A 16,202-nucleotide genomic window follows, 5' to 3' on the forward strand; every position below is an offset into this window, starting at 1 on the left:
CATATAACCAATAAGCATAATATTTAACAGAAATTCAAAAAGGATGTTAAAATACACGACTTTGATTATGAAACATTCCTATTGCAGGAGTGAGTTAATATTGGCAGGTATTACAGTCAAAACAGGAGGAAAACAAAGAATGAAAACGTCTCAGTTTCATTCCTACAAACTAAGTTCACAGAATGAATTTGATAACAGGATTGGTAACAATAGCCTGAGAATCAGTGTTGGGAAGAAGTAACAAGATCCAAGTTGTAACTTTTGATCATTGTATAGCGATAACTATTGCTGGAAGGTGTGCTGACGACTGTTTGCAGTGTTTTATCAAAGCCAGACCAGCAACACTCACTGTTGAGCTTCGAATACACCTGAATAGTAACTCTGAGGTGAAAATGGAAGAAATTTGAAGATAAAATACTGGGGTAACTTTTATTCTACTCTGACACTGTATAGAAACTGAAGGTTTAAGAGAGTGGAACACAGCACCACAAACAAATCTGTGGGCACTTAACATGCACAGAGGGGCCAACAAAGAAACTTACATTAAAAATAGACATTAAATGCAGAGGTTACAAGGTTACAAATAACCATTCTTGAAATGGGGGTGGTGGGAGAACAACAAGACAGACAGAGCCCACATATCATAATGGATGGCACCATCACAAGGCAGATTAAACAAATTCTTCTACAAACTTGACCTGTGCAGAGCAAAATAATTCGAGAAACCTAGTGCATGTTTGCAAGATAATATAATAAAAACTTAAAAGGTAATGTATGGATATCTACGTACCGATTTCTTGGCCTTCTTATCTTTCTTCCCTTTTTTCAGGACTGCATGGAAATAATGAAAATCTTAGTGTCACGAAGTAATGATTTTTCTTTTTTTAAAAAAGTGATGAAATACCAGAAGCTTAAAGCTCCTGTCAGTATGATTTGGTTTTAACTATTCACATCCAGGTTAGAGGGCTGGATTTATCCATACCATGAATTTCAGCAATAAAATCACAGCCCATGATCAATACATTAATACTTACTGCAACATTAACTGTAAACATAATTATTGATGGTAGACAAAGTAGTTTCCTAAATAATTTTATTTATCTTACAGGTATTCTGCTTCAATTAAATTTTAAAATGACTATAGATAAAAATGAAGGAACCAATTTTCTTGAGTGAAGGAAATAATTTTATTACATACAAATCCTGAAAAAATAAAATGCATTGTCAAATACAGGGCATAGGAAGTAATTTTTAAAAGGGTGCCTAGTGCAGGCAACAGTTCTGACAATTGCAGCTTAAAGTTCAAAGTGTTCTTTAATTGTGAGCATGAAACGTGAGACGACAGTTGTGCAGCAGGTGTCTTGTACCCTCAGCAATGGCAAATGTTTCAAATGTGCTTGAGCTCTGTGTTGCTTTTCCATGGAACTCTGGTTCCTAAGGTTGGGATAGAGGCAGCAAGACTGCCAGCTTGTGTGATCAGACATACATGTGAATAAATTTATTCACAATCCAAGTTAGCATTCTGTGGTTTGTAAGCAAAGGCTGGTGGGTGGTTGAGCATTTTTGCAGGTCGGTCAATCAGTCTATCAGTCGTTCATACATATGTCCTACAAACCTGCAGCACATCAACAACAAAATTCATATTCTACATGACCGATTTGTGTGATAGGCAGAACAACTTTTTGGCTTGACTGTAACATCCTAATTAGTAAACAACACCAGTCATGCTCTACTGTGATATAGACAGCTAGTTTAATCTGTTGCTCAAACATTTGAGACACCTTTGCCTTCCCAAGGTAATCAGAGTTAGACTGTGAAGATTTCAGGGCCAAAGTATGCACAAGCCCTTTCATGAATTTGCAGTATACAGTTGATCATGGTAACCATTATCACAAGATAATTCTGATATTCTGTATCTTGGCATCAAGATTACACAGTAAATACATGAACAGGGCCCTACTCGCAAAGGTTGTCAATAAGGTTAATATTGTACAGCAGAGCTGTTGGAATCCCAATGCATATACTTTAAAAGAATAGTGTGGTGTAATGCTAGAGTTCCACCTACTCCGACATGTCAAAACAGGTTGATTAAAATTATCTAGGAAACAGAATATTGCCACCATGTTTGCGAGAAGACAATGTTGGTGGGATTTATATTCTCAGTACTAAGGTTATAACAGCTATCACTGAGGATCAGTCTGAAGGATTTATATTTTCAGCATCATTGAGGTACCAGTTATCTGAGAGAATCAGTCTCAGATTTATATTATCAGTGTTATTGGGATAACAGCAGTTTGTGAGGATTAGGCTGTGGGATTTATATTCTTAGTATTAAGGTTGTAACAGCTATCATTGAGGATCAGTCTCCAGGATTTATACTCACAGGATGATTGATCCTCACTGACGGCTGTTACCCCAGTCTGTGGGGTTTATACCCTCAGTATTATTGGGATAACAGCTGTCTGTGAGGATCAGTCTGTGGGATTTATATTCTCAGTATTATTGGGATAACAGCTGTCTGTGAGGATCAGTCTGTGGGGTTTATATTCTCAGTATTATTGGGGTAACAGCTGTCTGTGAGGATCAGCCTGTGGGATTTATATTCTCAGTATTATTGGGGTAACAGCTGTCTTTGAGGATCAGTCTGTGGGGTTTATCTTCTCAATATTACTAGGTGACATCTGTCTGTGAGGATCATTCCTGGGATTTATAATCTCAGTATCATTGGGGTGACAGCTGTCTGTGAGGATCAGTCTCTAGGATTTATATTCTCAGTATATTTGGGCTAACAGCTGTCTGTGAGGATCAGTCAGTGGGGTTTATATTTTCAGTATTATTGGGATAACAGCTGTCTGTGAGGATCAGTCTGTGGGGTTTATATTCTCAGTATTATTGGGGTAACAGCTGTCTGTGGGGTTTATATTCTCAGTATTATTGGGGTAACAGCTGTCTGTGAGGATCAGTCTGCGGGGTTTATATTCTCAGTATTATTGGGATAACAGCTGTCTGTGAGGATCAGTCAGCGGGGTTTATATTCTCAGTATTATTGGGATAACAGCTGTCTGTGAGGATCAGTCAGCGGGGTTTATATTCTCAGTATTATTGGGGTAACAGCTGTCTGTGAGGATCAGTCAGCGGGGTTTATATTCTCAGTATTATTGGGATAACAGCTGTCTGTGAGGATCAGTCTGTGGGGTTTATATTCTCAGTATTATTGGGGTAACAGCTGTCTGTGAGGATCAGTCAGCGGGGTTTATATTCTCAGTATTATTGGGGTAACAGCTGTCTGTGAGGATCAGTCTGTGGGGTTTATATTCTCAGTATTATTAGGATAACAGCTGTCTGTGAGGATCAGTCTGTGGGGTTTATATTCTCAGTATGATTGGGATAACAGCTGTCTGTAAGGATCAGTCTGTGGGGTTTATATTCTCAGTATTATTGGGGTAACAGCTGTCTGTGAGGATCAGTCTGTGGGGTTTATATTCTCAGTATTATTAGGGATAACAGCTGTCTGTGAGGATCAGTCTGCGGGGTTTATATTCTCAGTATGATTGGGATAACAGCTGTCTGTGAGGATCAGTCAGCGGGGTTTATATTCTCAGTATTATTAGGGATAACAGCTGTCTGTGAGGATCAGTCTGTGGGGTTTATATTCTCAGTATTATTGGGGTAACAGCTGTCTGTGAGGATCAGTCAGCGGGGTTTATATTCTCAGTATTATTGGGGTAACAGCTGTCTGTGAGGATCAGTCAGCGGGGTTTATATTCTCAGTATTATTGGGGTAACAGCTGTCTGTGAGGATCAGTCAGCGGGGTTTATATTCTCAGTATTATTGGGGTAACAGCTGTCTGTGAGGATCAGTCAGCGGGGTTTATATTCTCAGTATGATTGGGAATAACAGCTGTCTGTAAGGATCAGTCTGTGGGGTTTATATTCTCAGTATTATTGGGGTAACAGCTGTCTGTGAGGATCAGTCTGTGGGGTTTATATTCTCAGTATTATTGGGATAACAGCTGTCTGTGAGGATCAGTCAGTGGGGTTGATATTCTCAGTATTATTGGGATAACAGCTGTCTGTGAGGATCAGTCTGTGGGGTTTATATTCTCAGTATTATTGGGGTAACAGCTGTCTGTGAGGATCAGTCTGTGGGGTTGATATTCTCAGTATTATTGGGATAACAGCTGTCTGTGAGGATCAGTCTGTGGGGTTTATATTCTCAGTATTATTGGGGTAACAGCTGTCTGTGAGGATCAGTCAGTGGGGTTTATATTCTCAGTATTATTGGGGTAACAGCTGTCTGTGAGGATCAGTCAGTGGGGTTTATATTCTCAGTATTATTGGGATAACAGCTGTCTGTGAGGATCAGTCTGTGGGGTTTATATTCTCAGTATTATTGGGGTAACAGCTGTCTGTGAGGATCAGTCTGTGGGGTTGATATTCTCAGTATTATTGGGATAACAGCTGTCTGTGAGGATCAGTCAGTGGGGTTTATATTCTCAGTATTATTGGGGTAACAGCTGTCTGTGAGGATCAGTCAGTGGGGTTTATATTCTCAGTATTATTGGGGTAACAGCTGTCTGTGAGGATCAGTCTGTGGGGTTTATATTCTCAGTATTATTGGGGTAACAGCTGTCTGTAAGGATCAGTCTGTGGGGTTGATATTCTCAGTATTATTGGGGTAACAGCTGTCTGTGAGGATCAGTCTGTGGGGTTTATATTCTCAGTATTATTGGGGTAACAGCTGTCTGTGAGGATCAGTCAGTGGGGTTTATATTCTCAGTATTATTGGGGTAACAGCTGTCTGTGAGGATCAGTCAGTGGGGTTTATATTCTCAGTATTATTGGGGTAACAGCTGTCTGTGAGGATCAGTCTGTGGGGTTTATATTCTCAGTATTATTGGGGTAACAGCTGTCTGTGAGGATCAGTCTGTGGGGTTTATATTCTCAGTATTATTGGGGTAACAGCTGTCTGTGAGGATCAGTCAGTGGGGTTTATATTCTCAGTATTATTGGGGTAACAGCTGTCTGTGAGGATCAGTCTGTGGGGTTTATATTCTCAGTATTATTGGGGTAACAGCTGTCTGTGAGGATCAGTCTGTGGGGTTTATATTCTCAGTATTATTGGGGTAACAGCTGTCTGTGAGGATCAGTCAGTGGGGTTTATATTCTCAGTATTATTGGGGTAACAGCTGTCTGTAAGGATCAGTCTGTGGGGTTTATATTCTCAGTATTATTGGGGTAACAGCTGTCTATGAGGATCAGTCTGTGGGGTTTATATTCTCTGTATTATTAGGGTAACAGCTGTCTGTGAGGATCAGTCAGCGGGGTTTATATTCTGTATTATTAGGGTGACAGTTGAGGCCGATGCTCGGTCTCTGTGGTTGTGGTTTATGTTTCTGGGTCTATTTGACTGGAAGGGGTTTAAACTCTCTCCGCGAATCCCCCTCCCAGCCTCAGTATTCCCCCACCCACCCCTCCCCCCTGACAGCCCGCACGTCCCCGCCTCGGGGCCGTCTCTCTCACCCTCCTGGTTGGGCGGTGGGGGCGCCGCCGTTTCCTCTCCGTCCAGCCACTGCTCCTCGTCCTCGTCGTCCTGCGGGGCCTCCCGGCCGCTGCCGGCTTTGCCTCGGCCTCGCGGCATCCCCTCGCTCGCGCGCTCTCTGTCTCTCTCTGGAAACTTCCGGCTGCTTCTGGCAGACCCTCGCGCTCCCGGCTGTACCGGCCGCCGGCCCGACAAGAACCCGGATGGTGTCGCCGAGCGCTCCTCACGTGGGGAAAGGTCGCGGGGGTTTGGAAGGCACCCACGCGCAGTCGCATTGACGCCCCGAAACGGAAAGTCGCCACCGTGCGCGGGCGATGCGCACGCGCATTGGTTGCGCCGGAGGGGGGTGGGGTTGCGCCCAACTGCGGCTGCGCGGTTGCAGCCGACGTCTTCGTGCGTGGAGGATGGTGCACCAAAGACGGCAAGTCTCCAACTGCGGCTGCGCGTTTTTCCGCCGCTCATCGCTTCGTCTTGGACCGTTGGTGGGTACGGATTAACTATCCGGATAAGTTCCCTTCCCCTCTACAACGTTCCACCCTCGATAAGTGGTTAGCGTATGCGAAAATACGCCCCCCTATAAACTCACACAAATGTGCATCTATATAAATGTATGAAAAATACACTTTTCCTTCTGACGAAAAGAACGCAATAATTTTCAGAACCGATCGCGAGGAGCCTCTTAAAGAGAGAACCGAAGAGTTGTTCATATTAGGGGCAGGCCGTTCTGTCCATCATGTTTGCACTGGCTCTTTAGGCAGTTTGACTCAGAGTCACCGAAGCATAGAGTTGGACAGCTTGGTCGAGTCAAACTCCAATGTTTGTTAGTTTCTTCATATACCACTGTATCGAACCAAACTGCTTTGACAACGTATGTATATTGACTCATAAAGTTACAGAGCTAGTGTGGAAACAGACCCTTCACCCCAACTCGTCCATGCTGACCAGATATTCGTTCCAAATTTCTGTCTTTTCCTCTACCCCTGAACATTTTTTATTTCAAAAATATACTTTAGTCATGAAAAGTATTTTTTCTATTCTGTATGGGCATGTGAATCGGAAGGTCTTCGAGAAATACAGGCCGAATGGGACTAGATTAATTTAGGATATCTGGTCGGCATGGATGAGTTGGATCGAAGGGTCTGTTTCCACACTAGCTCTGTAACTTTATGAGTCAATATACATACGTTGTCAAAGCAGTTTGGTTCGATACAGTAGTATATGAAGAAACTAACAAACATTGGAGTTTGACTCTACCAAGCAAACAAACCAAAGACATTTTTTTATTTGTACAAGACTATATTTACATCCATTTGATGCATGGGAGGTTCCAATAACTGAACGAGCTCCCATTTAACTTTCTCCAAAATGGGTATTGGGGAGGAAATCTGCAATTAGATCTAACTGGTCGATGCCAACATCATTAGTGCAGTCTCAATCAATGGATGGGATGCAGAAAGTTTCTTGATCAGACCTGGAGTCAGGCAGGATTGCCCACTCTCTCTTGCCTTCTTTGTGTGTTGTATAGAACATTTTGCTGAGTCCATCAGGAAGAATGTGAGCCTGAGAGGGGTTTCTATTCCAAGCAATGGAGGCCTGCAGGTCAAAACCCCCCTGTACATGGATGACGTTGTTGTTTTTTACTTGGATCTGCTTTCAGTGCACAAATTAATGAGCATCTGTGACCAGTTCAAACTCGCCTCAGGAGCCAAGATAAGTCGAGACAAGAGGAAACTGGGCCAGCCGATCCTTTATCCCCCATCCCTGACAGGATAGATTACCCGAAGGTGCTGGGAATATGATTTGGAGGAGCCAGACATGAGCAAAAACTTGGCAGAAGCGCATCACCAAGCTGAGGCAGAAACTGGGCTTTTGGGAGCACCTCTCCCTTTCCCTTTTGGATAATAACCTGGTCATCAGGTGTGAGGCACTCTGGCTGTTGTACATAGCTCAGATGTGCCCATTCCCAGAATCTGCACTGTTGCAGTCACCCGAGCCATCTTCCACTTCATTTGGAGGTCTAAGATGAACCGTGTCCACACGGACACCATATACAAAGCCTGAATAATTTGGGGTGGGGAAGCACGGACACCCCAACCCACCCTTATCCTGATGGCCACCTTTGAGTGCAGCTGCATCAAACTGTGCATAGACCTTCGGTATGCAAACATCAACGTGTCACTACATACTAAGGTTCTACCTGTCTCTGCTGTTGTGAAGGATTGGACTGGCCTTGTTGCCATTGAACACTCCAAGTAGTTGGATCATTCCGTATCTTCTGTCCTTCATGGAGAAATTTGCAAAGAAAAACATCTTTGACTAAAAGTCCATCAGGAAGATATCACCACATAATTTCTGTACCCTTGAACATTGTTTTGTTTTTAAAGAAGCATCCAATATGATCTTGAATACATCAATTCGATCTGCCTCCAATGTACTTAAGGCAGTGCATTTCAGATTCACTGACTTTTTTTTCTCGTTTTCATCATTTGCAAAATATCTTAATCTGCACACTCTGGTTCTCAATCCTCTGATGAACAATAACACTCTGGTTCTCAATCCTCTGATGAACAATAACAGTTTCTCCCTAACTACTCTGTCCAGACCCTTTGGTGATTTTTGAAATTTAAAATTTAACAACAAATCTCCTCCTTCCCAACCTCTCCAATCTATCCTCATAACTGAGATTCTAGTAAACTTCTTTTGCACTTTCTCCAATGCTATCACATTCTTCATAAAGCATTGTGTACACAGCACTCCAGCTGAAGTTTAACCAGTATCCTAAATAAGGACTGCGCAACCCCTTGCTCCTATTCTATATCCCTATTAATGAAGCTTAGAACACTGTATGATTTCTTAACTGCTTTCTGCATGTCCTGTCATAATGGCTTATGCATGCATACACATGTCATGAATAGTGGGAAATCCCAATTAGACCACCAAAATGACCAAGTTATCTTCTGAGGAAGGGTCACTCGAACCAAAACACTGATTCCTCTCTGCAGATGCTGCCAGACTTGCTGAGCTTTTCCAGCAAGTTGTTTTTTTGTTTATGACTAATTTATCTGACCGACTGCTACTTAGGCAAAAGCAATTCACATCAGGTTTTTCCCATCGTCGTAAAAACACTATTTATTGTAACACGTAATTTTAACAAGAACTGTGAAAAGAAAGGATATCAAATTGATGCAATTTAAAATATACCCCTTCAAAACCTTCAACACAGATGCATACACTCAATCATAATTAAGACCCAGACAAAAGATAGGTGGTTTACCACATATACTATGGGTGGAACAAGAATATACATCAAGTAAACAAATTCCAAATATCGAAAGTCCACACAGGAAGGTGGAAAGTTATTTTCCTCTCTGCTCTTTTGATTACTGCAATAATGAGTGACATTTGACCTTTGCTTCATGGTTGATTGGATGAACTTTGGTCTTAGTATTTCGAGTCCAGTATGACTTTTGTTCAGAACTGAATGTTAGTTTAAACACTCCCCAATGGCACCAGTAAGACGCCACAAGGAACTCAGCATCAGCTCAACTGCAATCCATTCCAGGATCCCTCAGTTGTCAGTCTGTCACTGCCTTCTTATTGTCATGAGCATTTGAGCCATTCTCACAGAAAGGACCGTCACTTTTTGCCTCTTAGCTTCTGAATTGGCCTGAAGTTTCGAAGATTTAAGACCATTGTCTAAGGCCTTTCAGCCTAAGTACACTGAGACACTGTCTAGTATAAGTTACAGTATGTAGAAGCCTTCAGGTTATATGCTTGACATGGAATGTGTTAGAATCATAGAAACTGCAGTAGTGAAGCAGGCCATTTGACCCATCAAGTCCACATCAAGCGTCTGAAGATCATCCCACTCAAACCCACAACCTCTACCCACTCCCTGTAACCCTGCATTTCCCATGACTCATTCACCTAACCTACACATCCCTGGTCACTATGGGCAATTTAGCATGGCCAATCCACCTGACCTGCTCATCTTTCGACTGTGAAAGGAAACCAGAGCATCCTGGAGGAAACCCAGACAGACACAGGGAGAACATGCAAAGTCCACCCACACTGTCGCCTGAGGGTAGAGACAATGAGTTGAAGTTATATTGAGTCATCTCAGAATGGAACATTGCTGTCTGGAAAAAAGTTGAATTCTTTTGCGCATTCTGTGATTTTTTTTTAAAAGCTCAAAAAAATTCACAATGTTCTTTTACAAATTTTGTGAATAAAGTACAATTTTGGGAAGAAAAGCAATTGTTTCCAAGAAATAAGGACTAATCTCATGAATTTGCTAACAGTGCAGAAAATGAAGTTGTGTTTTATTTATTTTCTTCAAATACTTCCTATAGTTAATTGTAATAATAACATTGGAAAAGTTGAGGCTATTTGACCAGTTGGGACTGTGTCGGATGCATGAGCTAAAGACCTCCAGGAATAAGCTGGAAACCCCTACCCTTACAACTATTCTTTTTAGAATGTTCTTTTATTGTGAATGTATTTAGAATCTCATGCAAAACCTTTAAAAACATCAACAAAAAGAGTGACAAATGTTTGCTGCAGTCAGCATAGGTGGAATGTTCTAGAACAATACTGGACTAGGTTGCATTTCAAACAAGGAGCATTTGGATCACAGCAATAAAGTAAAAGCAAGGCAATATAAATACATGCTCACATGAATTTGCTCAGTATCATTCCCACTGTCAACTAGATTACTTTATTGACAATCTCCAATGGAACTTGAATCACGACCTTCTGACCCAAAGGAAGAATGTAATCAACTCAGCTAAACTAAAACCAAATTCTCAAACATAGTTAGACAGCTTTGTAATTTATTGCTAGTGTTAACCCATTGCTGTGCAGTCCACTTTACATCCACCTCAATTTTTGATACTCTTCAACTTGATGGAAATTAAAATCAGAAAGGACTGTCACATTGTCCTCTCTTGCACTGTGAAAAATTACTTCAAATGTTTCTTGTGCACACTGTTTACATTTTCCTGCTACCTTATAGAGATTTATACAACCATGAGGGGCATGAATAGAGTAAATAGTCAAGATCTTTTCCACAGGATAGGGGAGTCCAAAATTAGAGGTCATAGGGTTAAGGTAAGGGGGAAAGATTTAAAATGGACCTAGGGGCAACTTTTTCACGCAGAGGGTGGTACACCTACACTGTTGACACAGCAGTGAATGTTCACAGCTACTGAAATCATGAGGACCATGGATACGGTAAATAGACAAGGTCTTTTCCCTGGAGTGGGGCAGTCCAGAACCAGATGGCATAGGTTTCGGGTGAGAGGACAAAATTTAAAAGGGATGTAATGGGCAACTTTTTCACAGAGGGTGGTGCGTGTATGGAGTGACCTGCCAGAGGAAGTAGTGGAGGCTGGTACAATTACCACATTTAAAAGGCATCATGTTGGGTACGTGAATAGGAGGGGTTTAGAGGGAAATTGGGCAAGTGCTGGCAAATAGGACTAGATTAAGATATTTGGTCAGTGCAGACGAGTTGGATCGAACGGTTTCAATGCTGTACATCGCTATGACTCTGAGCGTGACAAATCTCACTCTCTGGACCTTTTGCTGGTGTCAGCAAAACATTTAGAAATTTTTTTAAGGACCTATAGCATTGTAATTGAGCAATGACTTGTCAGGACTACTTAAGAAAACTAATTTTGGATCAGGGGACGAAAACCGGGTAATTATAGTGGATTTCAAAGTTGGGAACTGTATGCATTTTACATTTTAAATATTAAATACTGAATAAATGAATTTATAATATATATAATACAAGTAAGATTCCTAAATGTATATTTAGGAACAGGCTTTAAAGTTAGACAAGCATAAATTGATAAATTATATTTGAGATTACAGGGAGCAAGAAATATTGCAATATTTCTTTGAAAATCAAGGTCTAAGCAAAACATTGGGTAATAAAGAAAAGGACAAAACTAAAAAGAGAAGGAAACCGGAATGGTGGCGGGCAGCATGTTAAAAATAAAGGGAGATGTTAAGGGGTCTGGTAGACAGGAACAAGGATCGAAGTGGAAATCCCCACAGACGGGATGTTACTACTGTGGAAAGACAGGCCACTTTAAGAGAGAGTGTCCAGATCCGAAAAAGGAAGTAAAGGCAGTGCCGTTTATGAACCTTGATGAAAAATAGAGGTGTCAGGAGTTCCTGCCCCCGGGGACCCACCAGGAACCCTTGATAAATTTAAAGCTGGGACCTTACAAAGAGGACGTAGTTTTCCTGGTCGATACGGGGGCAGCAAGGTCATCCTTAAATTTTAAGCCAAAGGGAGTGGGAACGAAAAAGTTAATTGGATTATGGCGACAGTCTCTGCAAATGGTGCTATGGAATCTGTTGAGGTTCTTAAAAATGAATGTGCTCGAGCAAAACAATTACAGAAACAGAGTGAGAAGTCGCAAGTGACTGGTAAACAAACAGAACTGCGCGATTACAGTTTTTAAAATGTTTTAGTCACTTGTTGCGTCTCCACCCTGAATTATATAATATATATATAATTAATAATTAATATTTACAATAAATCAATTGTGTTAGCCTGAATCAATATTAATTGGCAGGATTCCTTCACACATTCTCAGTGACCTGTCATATTGATTCATGGTTAATTTAAAACATGAACTGCATTAATTCACTGTTAATTAAAGAATGGAAAGATACGTTACTGACCAGAGTGTGTGCAGACAGTGGCAGCAACAGTCTTATTGGTCGAGGAGAGTCGGAAACTTACTTTTGGGGGAGCCTTAATAGTCAGCACCCACATCAGGTACAGACCATACTAAATCAGAAAGCAGGACAATGGCTCACAGACTCTTGGATCTTGAAATGTGAGACAATCTTAATAGAACAGGATGACCTTGTGTTAGTCACAGACAGTTGCTTGAATCCAGCTGCATTTCTGTGGCAGAGAGAGGGGGGTGGCCCTTGGCAATCCAGAACATGACTGCCTTGATATTACCTTCAAAAAAAAAATTTGGCAAGAAAGAGGACTGATAAATAGCAGAGGAAAAGAACTAACACACGGGGAATTGATAAAACAAGTGCTGGAATCCCTATTACTCCCCAGAGAAATAGCGATGGTTCATATAAACAGACATCAGAAGGGGATCGAACCGGAAGTAAGAGGAAATAGACTGGTCGATGAGGTAGCTAAAGAAGCGACCCTGAATCCACAAGGAGCAGTGATATATTCCCTAATACCTACAATTTCAGATCTTCAGGGTGCCCCGTTGTTTATTGCAAAGGGGGAAAAGGGACTAAAAGATTTAGGAGCTGCAAAGACAGCTGATGGAGCAGCCTTGTACTAGTTAGTACCCCACCCCCCATCAAGTCAGAACTGTGTTAAACCAAAAGGCAGGGAGATGGTTGACAAGGCCATCCTGATGGAAGAAGATGACCTGGTGTTAGCAACAGACACCTGTCTAAACCCAGCTACCTTCTTATGGAAGGGAGAACCTCTAGACAAACGAGAATTAGAACATGACTGTTTAGATATCATAGAGTATCAAACCAAAATTAGACAGGACCTGAGAGATCTACCTTTACATGACGGGGATAGATTGTTTATAGATGGATCATTGAGAGTAGTGGAAGGAAAAAGACACAATGGATATGCAGTAGTGGACGGTAACAAAAACCAAACAGTGGAGGCAGACCGGCTGCCAAACACATGGTCAGCCCAGACCTATGAATTGTACGCATTAAATCAAGCTTTAAAACACTTAGAGAATCGGGATGGGACAATTTACACTGATTCTAAGTATGTATAAAATAATAAGGGAAGGGCTCAAAGGAGGAAGGAACCCAGGAGTGAGACCCTTCCAAAGTATACAGGTGGATTACACCGAACTACCCCCAGTGGGAAAACAAGAAGTACCTGTTGGTCTCAGTAGACCACTTAACCGGGTGGGTGGAAGCTTTCCCAATGTCATTAGCCACCTCAAAAGGAGTGGTGAAAACATTCCTTGAACATATCATCCCACGATATGGAATAGTGGAAAGTATAGATTCAGACCAAGGTAGCCGTTTTACTTTCAAGATTCTACAATAGACAATAGACAATAGGTGCAGGAGTAGGCCATTCAGCTCTTCGAGCCTGCACCGCCATTCAATATAATCATGGCTGATCATTCCTAATCAGTATCCTGTTCCTGCCTTATCTCCATAACCCTTGATTCCACTATCTTTGAGAGCTCTATTCAAGAGCTCTATACAAGAAGTAATGGCAAGAATTCCATTCCCCCTTGGCACTCACCCTCCTCTGGGCGGGTGGAACGAATGAATCAAATCTTAATGAAGCAATTATCTAAGCTAGTCCTAGAGACTCGATTACCATGGACAAAATATTTACCTATCGCATTGCTACGCATTAGGACTGTTCCTAGACATGATATAGGCCTCTCTCCTTATAAGATGATGTTTGGATTACCTTTCTTGGGTGGAAGAGGGGAATTACCAACTGTAGAGTTCAATGATAAGTTTTTAAAGAACTATATTGTGGTGCTCGGCTCTTATTTGTCTGTCCTTAGGAAGAAGGGTCTGTTGACCCAAATACCTCCACTTGAGTTTGACAATTAGGAAAATCATCTTGCGTCCATAACAACCAAGCCACTGCCACGAACACTCCCCAAGTATTGAACAGGACATATTGAGTATGTGGTCTGAAGGCCTATCCATTTATTCCCGGGGAAAAATACATTTGTGTGACCGAATGTGTGGAAATAAATGCATGTACTGAAATTGATGAAGCATTGCCTTAAAACAAGAAAGGCTAGAGTGGTTGCTGTTACCTTGCTTATATAGTCCCTCACGTCCGAATAGAAAAACATGAGCCCAACCTAAAAAAGGAGGGGGGGGGATAAGACGTAAGACCTGAGAGGTCCCTGAAGGAGACCATCTGCTGTGGACACTACTCCCAAACTACAACACTACAAGGGCAGGGGTGGAAATACAGAAACTGGCGGCTGCCCTTGAAAATTTAATTAATGATACCACTGGCGCAATGGGAGAAACTCAATCCCAGATATCAGCCATAACCACCGAAATGATCGCAACAAGACTAACAGCTTTACAGAATCAAATGGCTTTAGACTATCTCTTGGCCGAAAAAGAGGGAACTTGTGCGCTGATTGGTAAGGAATGCTGCACCTTCATCCCAGACACCTCTTTCACAGTGGAAGATAAGGCAGAAATAGTAAAGAAAAACTTAAGCAATATAAGAGAAATTGCGGATGAACTCTGAAAAGATGGGGATGGGGTGACTGGAGACTGACCGGTTGGGGAAAATGGTTAGCTAATTTAGGCATACATGTATTACTAATAATTGTAGGTTTACTGATAGGATTCAATGTGTTAAAATGGATAATGACTAAGCTGGTAATGTCTTTGGGAGGACAACAATACAAGCGCAACAAAGAGAGAGTAGCAGATTACTCCTGGAGTTTGAAAAAGACAGACTTAGAAGTACAGAAATGGCAAGATTGTGAACCTCTGCACCGTAGAGTGAAAAGAGGGCAGAAAATAAAATTGCAAAAACAACAAATGGTAAAAGAAAAGAAATGGGGCAGTTGTTAGAAATGGGGAAAAGTGTTGTTTTTGCACATATAGCAAAAGCATACAGAAAAGGGGTACAGCAAGAGAACTATTAACTCTGCAGGTATTTAAGGAAGAGTATCTCTACTTTTCAGTGTATAATTGTGGTTAATTAAATACTAACTTTGGTGTGTAATTATTATAGCAAATAAGTTCTTTTTACAAATTATGTTTTCAGCAAAAAGCTGAGATAACCGAAATGCTTGGGCTATACAAAATGATACAAGTTAATGAAATGTCCGAGAATGGAATGTACCAGCAGCATTGATACAAAATGTTAAACCAGATCTTGTTGTACTGTCGACAAAATAATGTGTGTCAGCACTTACAGAAAGGAAGGTTGCCACCCTGGGGAAGGGGGCAATGGACATGGAGCATAGATGGGCAGAGGCAAAATACTTAGGAGCGATTGGGTAATGCAGGAGTCGGGAGAGGTGACCTCACACAGCTCAGAAGTATAACTACGTAGTAGTTTGAATAATCATCATCACTTCAATTGCTCTCTGCAATTGGGGTCCTTTCTTGCAAGATCGTAGAATAAATTGTCTTGTTTCTAGCTTTGGTGGTCTCGTCAAAATTTTATTGAATTTTGTTTCTAACAGTCCTGAGGTCAACAATAGATGTTACGGGAGGGGGGGGGGGGAGAAGGGGGATGGATGCTTTGACATCGTCTCCACCATGTTATTGATCAAATAATGCCAGGAGAAGGAAATTGGAGGTTGGAGACCATGCCCCAGATTCAAATACAGCAAATCCTTTCTCTCTAGTTTCTGAAGAAGGGTCATCAGACTAGGAACATGAATACTATTTTATCTCTGTCCACAGAAGCTACTAAACCTTTTGAGTTTCACCAGTAATTTGAGTTTCAGATCCTTTTCCCCTCCACCCAAACTAGTTGTTGCTAGCCCTACACTGTCTTAGCAAGACAGACCACACCTCCTAAAATGCCAATGGCGCATGCGCCCGAGTCTCCGCCTCCCACCGGTCCTAACGTTATACGTCACAATACCCGCCGCAGACACGGCCAATGAGAGTCCGT

At 41.7% G+C, this 16,202-nt stretch overlaps 1 protein-coding gene across 3 annotated transcripts in view; it reads right to left on the reverse strand.

Annotated features, from left to right (window-relative positions):
* Positions 1–5,797, reverse strand: part of abcf1 (ATP binding cassette subfamily F member 1) — a 71,486-nt gene extending 65,689 nt beyond the window's left edge. For 2 of the 3 annotated variants that reach the window (XM_087979453.1, XM_043678024.2), the window contains exons 1-2: positions 5,524–5,797; positions 791–831 (exon numbers count right to left, since the gene is read on the reverse strand). In XM_087979453.1, coding sequence (XP_087835579.1) covers positions 791–831; positions 5,524–5,641 — 159 coding nt within the window. In that variant the 5' untranslated portion in view covers positions 5,642–5,797. The remainder of the gene's footprint in view (positions 1–790; positions 832–5,523) is intronic. The other variant, XM_087979451.1, reaches the window with a different exon arrangement.
* Positions 5,798–16,202: the final 10,405 nt, after the last annotated feature.

Source organism: Chiloscyllium plagiosum, unplaced genomic scaffold (genome assembly GCF_037043375.1).
Source record: "Chiloscyllium plagiosum isolate Xiang-an unplaced genomic scaffold, Cpla_swu_hap1 HiC_scaffold_35, whole genome shotgun sequence".
Classification (NCBI taxonomy): domain Eukaryota; kingdom Metazoa; phylum Chordata; class Chondrichthyes; order Orectolobiformes; family Hemiscylliidae; genus Chiloscyllium; species Chiloscyllium plagiosum.